The sequence below is a fragment of the Mus caroli genome, chromosome X, assembly GCF_900094665.2.
Source record: "Mus caroli chromosome X, CAROLI_EIJ_v1.1, whole genome shotgun sequence".
NCBI classification, from domain to species: domain Eukaryota; kingdom Metazoa; phylum Chordata; class Mammalia; order Rodentia; family Muridae; genus Mus; species Mus caroli.
The window spans coordinates 2,419,076-2,435,502 of record NC_034589.1 but is presented as its reverse complement, the minus strand read 5'-3'; the positions used below and the strand labels follow the sequence as shown (position 1 = coordinate 2,435,502).

Below are 16,427 nucleotides of genomic sequence, written 5' to 3'. Positions count from 1 at the left end.
ACCCCTGTCAGGTGGACACCAGGACAGAGAGACACACAGAGACTCATTCTTAGATTTAGTGGGTTTTTTTTTTCTCAGTTTGAAGATTCATGTCTTTTTTAAATGATTTTATTATGTGTGTGAGTGTTTTGCTTGCATACATGTATGTGCACCACATGTATGCTTGATGCCTGCTAAGGTCAGGAGAGAGTGTTGTATGGCCTAGAGCTGGAGTTAAAGATGATGTGAGACCCCTGTCAGTGCTGGGAATCAACACAGGTCTCCTGTAAGAGCAACAAGTGTTCATAACCACTGAGCTAGCACTCCAGCCTCCAAAGATTCCTGTCTTAAGGTCAGAGAATTCTAGATTATTATTTCAACTAGTGCCTTTTCTCCATTCCTTCTTTTTATATTTTATATCTGAAAAGCCAACTAGGTAAATGTTGAGACTACCAGGATCTGTTGTCTGTCCCCTTTGGGTTCCTTTCCTTTTGTTCCTTGTTTCTTAGTCCTTTTGTGCTATGCTGAAATACTACTGAACATTATTTTATATGCATGGGTATTTTGCCTATATTTATGTCTATGCACAGAAAGGCCAGAAGAGGGCATCAGATCTCCCTGGAACTGGAGTTACAGACAATTTTGGGCTTCCTATGGGTCCTGGGACTTGAACCCAGGTCCTCAGCGAGAGTAGCCAGTAATCTTAACCACTGAACCATCAATCTCTCCAGGCCCTGAACATATTTTTAATACTCATTTGCCTAGGCATGTTTGCCAATATGATACCTTTACTGATATGCAATAACTTTGTTATATACTAAGAACATTTTTTAAGATTTATTTATTTTATTTATATGAGTACACTGTAGCTGTCTTCAGACACACCAGAAGAGGGCATTGGATGCCATTACAGATGGTTGTGAGCCACCATGTGGTTGCTGGGAATTGAACTCAGCATCTCTGGAAGAGCAGTCAGTGCTCTTAACCACTGAGCCATCTCTCCAGCCCCCAGTTTGTTCATTTGTTTGTTCGTTTGTTTGTTTTTTAAGTTTCATGTACCCCAGGCTGGACTCAAACTCACTATGGACCTAAGAAATGTATGATCCTCCAATCTCCATTTCTCACTTATGGGGTGCTGAGGATCAATCCCAGACCTGTGCATACTGGGCAAGCACTCTTATCCACTGAACTATATCCTCAAAACAGTTACTATTGATCTGTTACATGTTTCTTCCCTTCCCACCAAATCTTCCTTTTAGAGCAGTAATTTGTCTGTGTTTTGGCACGATAAATGGTACTTTCACTTTCAGATCTTACAAATATATCTTATTTGTAATATATATTATATATATCAAATAATATATATTAATTGTTTTAGCCTTTATGTCATGTCAAGAAGTACTTATGCTAAATTTTTATATTTCACTACACTTCTGCCTATGTTTTGTTTTGTTTGGTGAGATTTGGTCCCACTAAGTAGCCCAGGATAGCCACCCAGACTCACAACTTCTGCTTCTGCCTCGCCAGAACTGAGATTACAAGCATGTATGATCATATCCAGCCCCCATCTACTTTGTAGTGTATGGGGTTTTGGTTTGGGAGGGGGGTTGTTTGTTTGTTTGTTTGTTGGGGTGTTTTTGTTTGGTTGGTTGGTTTTTGGTTTGGTTTGGTTTGGTTTGGTTTTGGGTTTTTGTTTTTTTTTTCAAGACAGGGTTTCTCTGTATAGCCCTGGCTGTCCTGGAACTCACTTTGTAGACCAGACTGGCCTCGAACTCAGAAATCCGCCTGCCTCTGCCTCCCAAGTGCTGGGATTAAAGGCGTGCACCGCCACCACCCTGCTCATCTTGCATTTTGGAAAGCCAACAACATAGCATTCCTTTGTCTCTGTTTCTGCTGTCTTTCTCTGAGAACTGTCTACCTCCCATTTATAAAGACTGCTGTGGTGACGTTGGAACCATCAGGATGAGCAAACACGATCTCACTATCTTAAGGTTGAGCTACCTCAATTCCATATGCGACTGTAATTTCCCTTCAACATGTTCATGGGCTCTGTGAATTAGGAGATGAGCATCTTTGAGGGAACCCTTATTTTCCTTAACACACCACTCTAGTCCCTTGACTATGATTTTTAAGCTACATGGCAGTATTTGTTAGGGCAAATATACTATATTATTCTCATTTTCAAAATCTCCTGGGCTGTGAGCTATGGATGGAGCTCACTTGGTAGAATGCTTGCCTAGCATGCATAAAGAGCCAGGTTCAATCCGCAGCAATCCGCAGCACTGCATAAAGAAATGCTTGCCTACTCTTTGTTGTGTGTGCGTGGGACTGGGGGTTGAATCAAAGCCTCACCAGTGCGAGCTAGGTGAGCCCTCTCCCAGTGGGCACTAAACTGCTCTCCCGAACATTCTATTTCTGAAACATATTCTCATTAAATCGCAAATGTAACTTACACCTCTGTAGGTCATTGGCTTGAAATTCGCCCTGTGATCCACCTACCTCAGCCTCCCACACAGTTGGAATTATAAGCCTATACCTCCAGGTCTGTCTTGGCTGCTCTTTATATATTAATTCTGCTATTTTTTAGTTTGTATTGGCAAACTTTTTTTTTAATCTGTCCTTCCTTTTTTTAATCCTGCTTTCTTATTGGCAAACTTTAAAATGCAAGAAAACCCCACCTGGATTCTGCTCACAACGGAAATTATACAGAACAAATGCCAAAGGGGCCAGAGTGTAGCTCGGTTGGTGTGCCTGTTACACACACCTACCCGCTACCCCACCTGATTCCGGTCAAGTAGGCATGCTTAGCTGTGTCTAGTGGCAGTAAGGATCAAAGAACATTGAAAAGGGGAGCACGTGGTTCTGTTTGCTGGTGCACTCATATAAACCTGAATCACTACGGAGTGAGGATGAGGAACGTAGGACCATGGTTAGCTACATGGCAAATTTGAGATCAGCCTAGGCTACATAGGCCCTGTCTCAAATAAATAAACAAACAAACAAGAAGAGAGACTGGGCATAGTAGCTTATGTCTGTAGTCCCATCACTCAGGAGGGTGAACCAAGGAGGATCATTACAACTTCAAGACTAGCCTAGGCTACACGGTGAAACTGTTTAAAACACACAGAAGAGAGGGAAAGAAAGGGGGGAAGGGGAAGAGAGGGAGAGCTCTGTGTGTGTGTTTGTGTGTGTGTGTGTGTGTGCGCACGCGCGCACACACGCGCACATGTAAGATAACTCCTTGAAGCCAAGGGTTTTTTTTAAAAGATCTATTTATTTTATGTATATGAGTACACTGTAGCTATACAGATGGTTGTGAGCCATCATGTGGTTGCTGGGATTTGAACTCAGGACCTTTGGAAGAGCAGTCAGTGCTCTTAACCGCTGAGTCATCTCTCCAGCCCAAAGCCAAGGTTTTGCAACCAAACTTGTTACTAAAATTCCTCTCCAGAGGAGACATAAGCAACATCTATCTACCCCTTCTCCGAAGGTCCCAGCTACAAACTGAGGCACGGTTCCTCCAATGCTCCCTCTGGAAAACCAATGGGCTTATTAGGCTACATTACAGAACATAGGTGGAGGGGTTCCTTGCAGGGCTGTGGACATCTATTCTCCAACCAGCCTCACCTAGAAAACCTTACGCAACACAGATGAGGGCCTCCCCAGAGCCACATAGATGGAGCAAGCCCCCTTCTGGCCTCTATATGCAGTTGCCAGTTGGATATTCGGGGTGGAGGGGGCTACGTAATGTGTCAACTAAGCCCAGCTGAGTTGATCTTTTTATGGGGATGGGCACAGCTGAATGCACCAAAATGCCAGTTGCTTGACTGAGAAAGCCATCACTCACAGCATGCTTGGACACCATCTAAGAAAAATTTTAAAAATAGAGTGGACGGGAGTTTATTAGTTATTTTCCTTACTGTTATAACAAAATTGACTTGAGGCACCATTTGTTTAGGTGAGGTATAATTTATGATGGTAAAGGCACTCAAGGGGTTGACCACACTATGTCCACAGTCAAGAAGCACAGAAAGAGAGCAATGGTTGCTGGTATGCTTTTCACTTTCTCCTATTCCTTTTGAATTCAGTCTGGGGCCTCATCTCATAGGGAAAGTGTCAACCATACACAGGGTCTTTTCCTCCTCAAACCTACCCCCTTGTTCACAGACAAACCCAGAGGTACGTCTCCTAGACAATTCCTAATCCCATGAAGTTGTCAAGACCAACCATCACATAGGGAAACATATTATTTATCAGTAGTGGCCTATGCATGTATGAAGATTGTTGAGGAGGCTCTGGATGTAGCTTTGATGGAGTATTCACCTAGCAGGTATCAAGCCTTTGGTTTTATTCTTGGCACAATAAATATTGAAGATATAAAGGATGTGGGAAGATAAATGTCACCTGGCACCTGAACCTTTCTTCCATAAGTATATAAATGTAACTGTGATACCATTTTCATCTATTAGGTGGCCAATAATATGTTTTGTAATTTGGGGTTATTGACAAAGGTGTGGTGAAATCAGCCCTTAAATATTTATGCTAGCTCCTCCTTACTCCTTATTCTTGCTTGGACCAGTCAAGGTCATCCGTGCCTTAGGGACTTAGTACTTGCTTCTGCTTTGGAAATTCTTTGCTTCAGGGTTCAAAATAATCCTTTATGGGGCTGGAGAGATGGCTAGGCAGTTAAGAGCACTTGCTGCTCTTGCAGAGGACCTGGATTTGGTTCTTAGCACCCACATGGCATCTGAGAACTATCTGTAACTTCATTCCAGGGAACCAGTATGTTCTCCCGGTCTCTGCAGTGACCAAGCATAACACACACAAAACAAAAATTAAAAAAAAGCTCAAGCATAGCAGTATATGCTTTTAACCCCAACAGAAGCTTATGTCTTGGGAAGCAGAAACAGAGGTAAGTAGATGTCTGTGAGTTCCAAGCCATCCTGGTTTACACAGCCAGTTCCAGGTCACCAAAGGCTACATAGTGTGACCCTGTCTCAAAGGGGGGTGGTATTTTTCTTCCTTTCCACTCAGTCAGCATTCAGCTAATTTTTTTTTTCTGGCAAAGGCCAGTGAATAAATAACATAGGTATTGTTGGCTATATGGTCTCCTTAGCAACTCCTTAGTTCTGCACGAACAGCCATGAATAGTCTGCAAACACACATAATGACCACGTTACAGCAAGACCATCCAGGCAATGAAATGTGAGTTTCTTATAATTTCCAAGTGTCACAAAAACACCATTCATGCTTCAACTTTTATTTATTTGTTTATATTTGTTTATCTGAGGTGTGTGCACGCACGTGCATGGATATGCATGCATTTGCATGTGCACAAAATGTCTTGGCCCTTGTGTGGAGGTCAGGGGACAATAGATGGGAATCGGTACAACTCTTCCAAATCAAGGTCCCTTTGTCAGACTTGGCATCAGGTACTTTTACCTGCTGAGCTATCTTGCCAGTCTGGAAGATACTATTCTTCCTTTGATTTTTTTTTCCTATACTTTAGAAATTTGCAAAACCTTTCTAGTTCATGAGCCACACAGAAAAAGGGAAGCAGACCAAATTTAGGCCATTTTTTTTCTTGTCTTTTGTCCTGAAGCACTCCGATCTACTTGATTCCCAACTCTATGTCTTACACTTTGAACATTCCCTGCTATATTCCCAACCTCACAATAAATGTTGAGTAAGTAAATGAGGGAGTGGCTGAGCTGAGGGCCATGTCACTGAAGGAATGGGGAGGAGCAGGGCACAGCTGACAAGGAGCAGGAGTCTACTCACAGCCTCAGTTTCCCCCTGCCTGAACTTGGGCACGTTTCTTCCAGTAAGGCTTTGAGAAATAACACACGGCTCAGACCAGGTTTTTCATTCAGCATCTTTATTCTTCCCTTTTAGCGCCAGGGTAACCCTAACAGCTTCATCTAGGAAGTGAGAACTATTGGGCTAACAACTCTTCTAAGGACCTGGCCTCCCATACCTCCTCTCATGGGGTTGGCAGTGAGGCAACTCTAAGGGGAAGGGGATAAACTACTTACTATGCCTCCTCGACTGTCCCCATTTCCCACAGCAATGTTATTAGAAACCAGACACCTCCATGCCCCAAGCAGGAAGGACTCAGGAAGGTGACTTGGATTCCCTCGTATACACGCGTGAGCATAGGGGCTGAGTGAGGCAAGCCAGGCCAGCTCAGTGGCCAGACATACGGCTCTGGCCTGTGGCCCAGTTGGCAAACATGAAGCCCAGGCTGATGGCCATGAAGAGGACTCCCAGGACACCAAAGCACAGGGCCTGTGGGCAATAGGACCAAAAGGTAAAGTTGGCCTGGATCATGCATCAAAGCCTTCTGGAGAATGCTCTGGAAGCCCTCCACCCTTTCCAGGGGAAGCCCCAGCCATTCCTGACTCTCCTATGTTCTCCCTGTCCCTCCTTGAAGTATATCTTCCATCTTTTCAGAACCTTCTGGGAATTCGTTCCCTCCATCCCTTTTTCAGAGTTTCTCTGTCTCTCTCCCCAGTGGTGTGCCCTTCATCTATCTGAAAAATCCTCCGCACTTTGCAGTGCTGGAGACAGAAACTAGAGATTTACCAATGCTAGGAAAACACACTGCAGCTGAACCATAAGCTCAGCTTGCCAGTTCCTTCTAGACTGTTCTCTCTCTTGCTAGATATTGTTTCTGTTCTGTCTACTCTATCCCTTTCTGAGACAACCACCTTCATTCTTCCTTACCATCTTCCCTTCTTTCCTGGATACTGCTTCCTTCCCTAGCCCCATCTAGATGAAGCTCCTTGCATTTCTCAGCATCTTGGAGCAAGTAGTCCCTCTTCAGAATGCTGCCTCTTCCCCCAACCCTCCTTCCTGGGATACTCACCTGGATCTTGGGCCAGGAAAACAAAGGTTCCACCTCAGTAGGTACAATACGGAGGTAGAAGACACTGGGAAGGATGAAGATGAGGCTAGGGGCTGAAGTGGACCCTGAAGGACAGAAAGGGACAGCATTCAACCTAAGTTTGAGGGCAAGGCCCACAGTAGACAGGACAAGGAACCAGGGTTGACAATACTGACCAATAAACCCAAAGATATCTCGGATGGTTGGCACACAGATGACGAGGATATTGACCAAAATAAGCAGAATCAAGGCAATGGCCACATGTCTTAGCCAGCTGAAGGCCTTGCTTGGAAAGAGCAGCTGCTGGAGGGCTCGGCGGATCTGCATCCAAGGAAGGGCAGGACAGGACTCACATGTGGTCCCTCTGCCATGGGATCCTATCTGTCTCTACCCTTCCGAAAATCCTTGATTCCCTATCCCGCTCTCTATGCCTCCAGCCTGTCTGACCAAGTATCTGTGCCTCTACCCTGACAAACCATCTTCTTCCGTATGACCATCTAGCTCGGCTTCCACCACTACTGACATCTGTCTCCTCTCCTATCCATCTCTATTTCCCCATTTGCCTATCCTCTGACCATCACTCATCCTTGCCTCTCTCCCTCTCTGACTGCCTCTCCCACCATGTCCCTCCTTTGTGGTTTTTGAGATAGAATCTCACGCAGCCAAGGCTGGCCTCAAACTCAGCCTGTAGTTAAGACTGACCTGGAACTCCTAATCCTCCTGCCTCTAGCTCCAGAGTGCTAGGATTACAGGAATGCACCATGGTGCTTGAGATCTCACTCAGGGCAAACTCACTCTGAAAACTCAGTTATATCCCTGGTCCCATGTCCTCTTTTGTCTAGCCATCTATTGCTGCTGTCTATGTTCATCAGGCCCATTCTTGTATATCTGTCCCTACGTATTCCACCTACTTATCTGCTCCTATCTCCACCTTCTTGCCAAACATCATTTTTCTTCTTTCTGCTCATCCATCCATATCCCTTCACCCTGCCCCCAGGTCTTCCTTGCCCCCACTCACAGGGAAAAGCACAACAGGCACAGTGAGGGTTACTGCAAGCAGTACGGCCAGACGCACACAAAGGATAAGCATGTCCTCCTGGGTGTACATTTCCAGCATCTCTGCCTTCACAGTGCCTGGACCATAAGGAGGGAACACAAGATGCATGAACACTGGGCTCACTAGCTCAGAAACCAAGGAACACATACATGATGATAAAGTCTACACACGTGATGCTCACTCTCCCTTAGGAAACTGATGAGCCCAAGGTCCTGGGGAGTGGGGGTTGTGGGGAGGCTCAGAGGCCTCTGCCATAGCTCAGGCTCAGTCTCTACCATAGCTTCACCCAACCTTGGCCCTAGCCACACTCACTGTAGAAGGTGAGGTATCCAAAGGTCGCTGTGAGTCCATACATGATGAACATAGCTCCAATAGACATGTTGGCCACAGCTTGCATCCTGCGCTGGGTGGGGCTGAAGTGCATAGATCATGGAACTGTCATGTCCACACCCCTGATCTTGTCCCAGAACCCTCAAAACTGCCCCCAACCCTCCAGAGTCTTCCTCCTCCTGATCTGACAATGTTCAGCTGATCCACGCTGACATTCTACCCGTCCCTCCCCCTTATAATTAGCCAAGCCTCCCCTATCTGTCCTTCTATATCTCCACACATATGACTATCTCCAACTCTTCCTCCATAGAGCCATCAATACTGCCCCTTTCTTTCTAGTCATCCAGAAACCCCAGCCCTGCCTCTCCTCTGTCCATCTGTCTCCCCAGCCATCTGACCATTCTTGCTTCCTCAGACCATCATCTCTTCTGTCTAGTCACCTGATCGATACCTCCTAACTCTGTCCATTCACATTTTAAAAGAGTGGACCACTTAAATCCAAGCAGGAAATACTCACTTCCCTGAGTCTCTGAGGTCTCGTGGACACTCCAAATCCCTCCCTTGGCAAAACCAGCCACCCTCAAGATACCATACCAAGGCTACCATGGAGGCTGCCAGACACTATGGCTACTGCCCCCTCTAGCGGGCCCATCTCTCACATGCTCTCTACTCACCGGCAAAGTTCTGTGTAGATGGGCAGCACCTCAGGATGGCAGACAAAGGCAAAAGCCATAATAGGCACTGTGTAAGACATCTAGGGGAATGGTCCATGAATATGGAATTAGAATCCCTACAGTACTGGGGATCCCATTTCCTCTCAAGTAAGGTACTCTGATCAAAACAAAATGTCGGGATGGGACGAGATGGCCCAGTGTGGTCCAAGCTCCTACCTGCCTGTGTACCTACCTGAGAGTCAACGGTGAAGAGCTCGGCCTCGCAGCTGCTGTTAAACGCCTGCAAAGGAGCTTGTTCATCCTCCACTACTGTGTCATTGTGGCTCACATCGCAGCCAATCTGGAACTTCTTATAGATGACCTGGGGGTCACGAGTAAGGAAGCAAGTTCACAGAGAAGGCTTTGCCTCCGTGTCTCAAACACCCCCCCACCACTGCCCATTTCTCTCCCCCCACCTCTCTCTCTCTCTCTCTCTCTCTCTCTCTCTCTCTCTCTCTCGCTCACTCGCTCACTCGCTCACTCGCTCACTCGCTCACTCGCTCACTCGCTCTCGCTCTCTGACTTACCGAAATGAGAAAAAACAGCATGCAGGTCAGGGAGAGGCTGCTTGTGTACCCCAGGTAGCCTACAGGAGGTGATAACAGAGCCTCAGAATTCAAGGAACCTGGCACTCCACACACCAAAGGTTTGTCCTTCTTCGAATAAGCCTTTGTTTCCACCTGAACCAGCCTCACCTCTATACAAAACTCCGACTAATCTGTTAAAAACCCAAATCAAACAAGCCCTCCCCAACCCCTCAGTGTTCCAAACCCTTGAAAATGGGATTTTTTTTTCCCCCAGACTGGCAATAGAGCCCAGTGATATTGCACTTGCCTAGTCTGTGTGCAGCTCTGGGTTCCGTCTCCAGGACCAAAATGAAAATAAAACAAAATGGATTTTTTTTCTGCCTAGTTCCCACACTCTAACCCTGACAGCCAATGACCGACCCAGGAAGCCTCCTTACCCAGGTGTTTCATGAGAGCCAGAGGCAAGATGATTAACAAGCTGACCAGGATGATAAGGAGGTTTCCCTTCAAGAACCAGTCTCTAGGAAGACAAGGAGATCCCAGAATCCACATCAGAGAGCTCACGGGTGCCTAAATTTCAGTTGCAGGGAATCTGACATTCACTTCTGGCCTCTGGGGGCACCATATATATAAAATGTACAACATACATTCAGACAAACATATAAAATAAAGAATTCTTTTTAAACCTAGGGCTGAGGAGATAGGTCAGTTTGTAAAGTGCTTGCTAGGCGACGATGAAGACCCGAGTTTGGATCTCCAACACTCATGCAAACTCCCAGCGCTGTGGATGGGCGTTGGAGACATAGCGTTGGCACACTGCTATAACCTAATTGATGAGTTCTGGGTTCAATGAGAGGTCCAGTCTCAAAAATAAGGTAAAGAGAGAAGAGATACCTGACATCAATCTCTGGCCTTTACTCACACATGTGCATTCATGTGCACATACACAAGAACACACACGTACAACACATACTCACTTTATGGAGTGCCTGCTATGTTCCAGGCATTCACATATTCTTTTCCTATTACACAGACACAACTGAATAGAATAAATCTTGGTTACATACACAATGGGACTTGGTTATAATTAATTTGGCAGGGGCCGTCATTCACTGGTGAAGGCACTTACTTGCTTAGTATGTCCAAAAGCTCCAGCTTTGAACCCCAGCAAGGCAGAGGGAAAAGAAGAAGACTTGGACATAGCTAGTCATAGTTGGATAGTTTCAGAATCAAACCAAGCACTTCAGAGGCAAAACTGTCAGTCAGGCACGTGAAACTACTGAGTTTAACTGACCAAGTCACACATGTGCACCAAAGTCCACAGGATTAGAGTAAGAGCTGGTCTCTAAACATACAAACCTATGTCAAAATATACACAAGCATGAGGCAAGGTAGTGCAGACCTGTAAATCCCAGCTCTTGAGAAGCCAAGGCAAATCCCAGGCCAGCCTGGGCTACAGAGCCAAATCCTCTCTCAAAAAGGTGTATAGAAAGCCAGACATGGTGGCATATGCCTTCAGCCACAGCACTTTGGGAGGCAGATCTCTGTGAGTTTGAGGCCAGCCTGGTCTACATAGTGAGTTCCAGAACAGCCAGGGCTATCTAAAGAGACCCTGTGTCAAAACAACAACAACAACAATGTATGCAGAGGAAATTAGGGGTACGCAGTTCAGTGACTGAGCACTTGCCTGGCACACAAGACGCCTTGGGTTCCATCCACATTTAAAAAAGAAAAATACAGAGGCATAAAGATGTATGCAAGTAAAAAAAAAAGTACTGCTGTGTGCACAAATGAACACATTCATTGTATATGTATTTTAAAAAATAAAACCGTAGATGCTATGCCAGTAGTGTGAACGTGGAGTCTAACAGTCTAAACATATATACATGGTTGCAGCTGTAATCAAGAGAACCTCCACAGTCGCATTCCCCTGAGCACACACACAGCCTGGGAGGATCTGCCATACAATGATCACCAAAGCAAACAAGGAGATGGAGTTGACAGAGCGCACACAGTTGACATGACCCACAGACCACTGGAGTCAGCAATCACACATTTAGAGATAGATAGCGTCCAATAGCCCGAAGAACCCAGAATCAGCTAAACAGGAAAAATAAGAGTAGCCAAGTGTCAAACACATATGGTTGGGCTCAATCGCAGCATACAGGACCCAGCTGTCATCCATCACATGGCTGGCCAGAGAGAATCAGCCAGTCCAACAGTCACTGAGTCCAATGCAGGGTCTACATCTACTAAATCTGTACAGTCACACACATGTGGCCAACGTCAGCACACACCAAGCATACAGAGACAGCTGCCAGCCAAAATCAGCCTGAAGTTTCAAAAACAGCCTATGGTCTACCAGAGTCCTGTGGCCTATGGTCACATTCAATATTGACTCATAATACACAGGAGTCACATAGTCAGTCACGGTTAACCTGCAGTAGTCTCAAAACACAGCACCTGGGAGTCAGGTAGATACAGTATTGAAGATGATGGCTAGAACTCACAAGTAGGGTTGGGGTCCCTCCCTGGGAGGTACTATATACTCACCCCTCAGGGTCCATGTGCAGGAAGGTGCCAATAACCAGGGGGAGTTCAGATTTGATGATGAACAGGTAACTGGACATAGCTGGTGCAGAAGGAGCAGGTATTTAATCAGGGTTCCCTCTTCCCCAGCCCACCCTTGGGAAAGCCTACCTCACTCGGTCTACCCTCTTCCCTCTAGTTGACCTTCCCTAAGACCTCACCCCCAACGTTGTGCAGACAGATGATGATGGCCACGACTACTTTCCCGGCAGGTCCAAATGCCCTCTGTCCCAACTGCTCATAGGCACGGATGCCTGTGAACAGGGAGGCAGGAAGGAATAGCCTGTGAGTTTGGGAAAGCCAGGCTAGGAGGGGGAGCTGTAATTCAGCTGTGACTGATAGAGGCTGGCATGGAGGGCTATGCGGTTTAAGGTGGAATTTGTGGGTCTGGCAAGTGGTATCTGAGGCCAGGGAGAAGTTAAAGGCTAAAGGCAAAGAGCTGGGGTTTGGGAGACAGACTGTGGACTGAGACCATGGAGAGAGATAGAGAGTCCTAGGACCATGATTGCTGGAAAGCAGAGGTGTTAGGATTTCAAAACTGGTTTTCAGGTTAGGAGGACCTGAAAATTCCTAAGAGATAGAATGTAGTCGTCTGGGGCTGGAGAAGGTCTGGTGGCCAAAGGAGTGGGTATTGGGAACTGGGAGATGATAATGTAGTCTGGGGGCTGGTCTGGGGTTGAATGAGGAATCTGTCATACAGGGAGTTGAGTGTGGAAACTGGGGTGCTGAGTTTGGGGTTTGAGGTTAGAGTGCTTATGTCCAGAGTCAGATTTGAGTTGCAATCAGACATCAAGAAAGTGAAGCTGGGATCGGGGCTCAAGATCTGAGTTGAGCTTTGGATTGGAATCTAGAGTTTGAGGTCCACAGAGGATGGGGACTGAGGTTAGGAATCTCACCTACAACACTGGCACAGGTCAGCAGGAGGTGAATGGAGTAAGAAGACAGGAGAGCGATGCACAGCAGCAGGGCCCTGTGACACACAGCACAGTGAGACTTGGCCTAGGTCTCCCACTCAGCCCTTTGTACCACAGACCAACAACCCCACCCCACCCCCCAAAAAGCCTCACATAGACTCACAAAAAGAAGATGACTCCAGTGTGTGCCATGGCATAAGCCAGTCCCAGGATGCCACTCCCCATGATAGCGTTGCTGAGGTTGAACACTGACATTCCGAATGATGTCTTCCCCTCGAACTGTTGACAAGGGGCAAGATCCAGCAAACACAGACGGGGAGGAGGAGAACAGGACAAGAGGCTAGAGTGGAGCCAGGAAAGGACAGGAGGGTGAAGGCAACTGGGGAGGGGAGACATCCACGAGGAGCGATGGGAAGCAAGAGGAAGCTGAAAGAGATAGTTGATGGGAAGAAACGGGGAAAGGGAGCGCTTAGAAAGGGAAAAGTAGGAGACAAGTCTGGAGGGCGCAGCTGGAAGTGCAAGGGGGCTGCAGGGGAGAATCTGGAGATAAGAAACTACAGAGGGGGAGCAACCCGAAGCAGAAGAGAAGAAGAATTAGGGAGAACAGTCACTAAGGCAGGGGGCAATCGGTGGGAAGGGAGAAACTAGGCAACAGAGAAAGCTAGAGCGGGAGCATTTGAGGAAATGGGGTATCTAGAGATGGCAGCAACTGAGGAGCCAATAGCTGGGCCGGGGAGATAGCTAGCCGGGGAGCAGCTGGGGAGGAGAAGGAGTTGGGATTAGATAGGAGAGGTGAGGCTTGCACGGGTCCTGTGGGCTCACTTACATCCAAGAACTGGACAGGTTTCCTCCCAGTAGCAGGGTTACGGGTGGTGGGCAGGAAGCCTTCGCGTTCCTGCCTGTAGCTGGATAGGGCAGAAAAACCGAGGCTGGTGAAGAGGTAACCCGGACCTCTCCCGAACAACCCTGGCTCCTTGAATCCCCCACTTACCCCGCAGCAGCACCCGCAGAGAGGGTTCCATTCATCTTTGGTTCCTGCATTTCCATCCTGTTGGCAAAGAGATGGGGTAGGAGGGTCAGGAGTGGAGCAAAGGAACTAGAGAGTGAGGAGAGTTAGAAGGGCAGAGGAGCCCAGCAGAGACCAACAGATGTAAATTAGAGTAACTGGCCAGAGAGACAAGCAGGAAGGAACAGAGGAAAGAGCGCCAAAGGAGAAAGTGGGGAGTTGACAAGCCAGAGGGGGAGAGAGAGAGAGAGAGAGAGAGAGAGAGAGAGAGAGAGAGAGAGAGGAAGATCAGGGAAGGAGAACCAAAAACAGCTTCTTAGACAGACCTGGGGCAAAGAAGGCAAGAAGAGATAAATAGAAGAAGGGAGAGACACAGAGAGATACAGAATGACCCACCCCACAGCGCATGAAATAGCCATTTGAAGTGGGAAATAGACCTTTCCTCCCACAGGGCAGACTCTGTCTCCCGCGCAGTCTGCCCTTTTCTGTCTCTTTCAGTCCCTATCTCCCGCCCCCACCTCTCTCTGGCTGGCTCTTAACAGGGACACGTGTCACCTGTCTGCCCCACCCCTCCTAGGGCCCCCCCCCCCCCCCCCCCCCCGCTCCCAGTTTAGAGACCCCAGCCCTAGTTCTGCAAACTGCTTTTACTACGGTTCTGAATATCTTCACCAGAGACTGAAGCAAACTGAAATGCCCCTCTTGCTGGGAAAGAACTGACCGGTATGCGAGTGTAACTAGTTGGAGGAGTGCTTTCAATCCTCAGCACTAAAAAGAAAAGGGGGGGGGGAAGCCTGACCTGGGGACTCTCATTAAACTTCCCTTCTAAGTACTAAAGGAGTTTTCTCGGACCCCTATCAAGCCTTAAACTCTCCTCTCCTGAGAGGAAAAGTTTAGGAGACACTTCCAGACTTGAGCCGCTTTCTGAGCTTGGGGTGCCTCACAAGCCCACATAAGTTTAAACATTTCCCCTCCTGATAATGAGCCTGCCAACAATACCCAAGGCCCCCTCCCAGATCCTCATGTCTTTCTCAGGGTAAGATTGTCTTTGCAATCCCCACCCAAACCTGGAAAGCCTGTCTTTTTTAATTAGCAAATTGTACAAAATAATGGGTTTCACTCTGACATTTCATATATGTATGAAATGTGCTTTGATGGTCTTCATTGCCCCTATTACCATACCCTGCTTTGCTTCCAACTGTTTTCCTTCCTCTGCCTCCAAGGCCCCTCCTGCTTTCATGTATTATCTCCACTGTTTCCCTTTTCACTTTAATTGTTATTGTTACATGTCTACATACATACATAAATACACCCTGCTGGGTCTATTCAGTGTTGCTTGAATGTATATGTTTTTAGGGCTGACCACTGGTACTGAATAACCGATTGGGAAACCTCAGACTGATTCTCCCCTCTTTGAGCAGTCATGAACTGCCTAGAGACATTATGACTTTATTTAAAGTGAAGCCTTTTGGTGAACTAATGTCGTTGTTAATGGTCTTGCATAGGCAACTACACTGTTGCAATTGTGTAGCTACCTTGTCCTATATAGTCACTCAGCTGATGCCCTGATCCTCTTCTGACAACCTTTTTTTTTTTAAAGATTTATTTACTTATTATATGTAAGTACACTGTAGCTGTCTTCAGACACTCCAGAAGAGGGCGCCAGATCTCGTTACGGATGGTTGTAGCCACCATGTGGTTGCTGGGATTTGAACTCTGGACCTTCGGAAGAGCAGTCGGGTGCTCTTACCCATTGAGCCATCTCACCAGCCCCCGACAACCTTTTTAAACCTCTCTTTATAAAACCCTCCAAGCGTTAGGTGTAGAAGTTGCAGTGTGTGTGTATCAATTGGGAATGGGCACACCACGGCCAGTTAGTTGGTATCTAAATTAACGGTCTCTATCTGCTGAAGAAAAAAAAAAACCAACTTCTTTGAGGATGGGTGAGAGCTACACTTACCTGTGGCTTTAAGGGTAGGTACTTAAAATGCAAATAGAAATCATACTGGCTTCAGAAAAGGGCAGTAATAAATTCCCCGCTAGGTTCCATGACTTTAACCATGGCTAAGTCAGCTAGGTTCACAGTGCCAGGTATGAATTGTCTCCTGTTGATTTAACCATGGCTAAGTCAGCTAGGTTCACAGTGCCAGGTATGAATTGTCTCCTGTTGATTGGGCCATAAGCCCAATTAGACAGTTGTTGGTCACCCCAAAATAGAAGTGCCACTATTGCACCTTTGGGGATATCTTGCTATGCTGGTCATTGTATTTCACAGTCATGACAAATGGATAAGACTACTGATTGTCGCCGGGCGTGGTGGCGCACGCCTTTAGTCCCAGCACTTGGGAGGCAGAGGCAGGTGGATTTCTGAGTTCGAGGCCAGCCTGGTCTACAAAGTGAGTTCCAGGACAGCCAGGGCTATACAGAGA

At 46.8% G+C, this 16,427-nt stretch overlaps 1 protein-coding gene across 2 annotated transcripts; it reads right to left on the bottom strand.

Moving 5' to 3' along the window:
* Positions 1-5,840: 5,840 nt before the first annotated feature.
* On the bottom strand, positions 5,841-14,522 carry Slc38a5 (solute carrier family 38 member 5). 2 transcript variants are annotated; one of them, XM_021153475.1, is made up of 16 exons: positions 14,398-14,522; positions 13,987-14,043; positions 13,822-13,900; positions 13,159-13,274; positions 12,978-13,051; positions 12,243-12,335; positions 12,046-12,124; positions 9,930-10,012; positions 9,493-9,551; positions 9,159-9,287; positions 8,927-9,006; positions 8,235-8,335; positions 7,884-7,999; positions 7,042-7,186; positions 6,848-6,951; positions 5,841-6,267 (listed from the first exon to the last, which is right to left on the bottom strand). In XM_021153475.1, exons 1-16 carry the CDS (start codon positions 14,418-14,420, stop codon positions 6,166-6,168), a joined length of 1,440 nt encoding a protein of 479 aa, XP_021009134.1. In that variant the 5' UTR covers positions 14,421-14,522; the 3' UTR covers positions 5,841-6,165. The 2 variants fall into 2 exon arrangements, with proteins under 2 accessions (XP_021009134.1, XP_021009136.1); XM_021153477.2 differs by having other exon boundaries at positions 5,922-6,267; positions 14,439-14,463.
* Between the last annotated feature and the right edge of the window lie 1,905 nt (positions 14,523-16,427).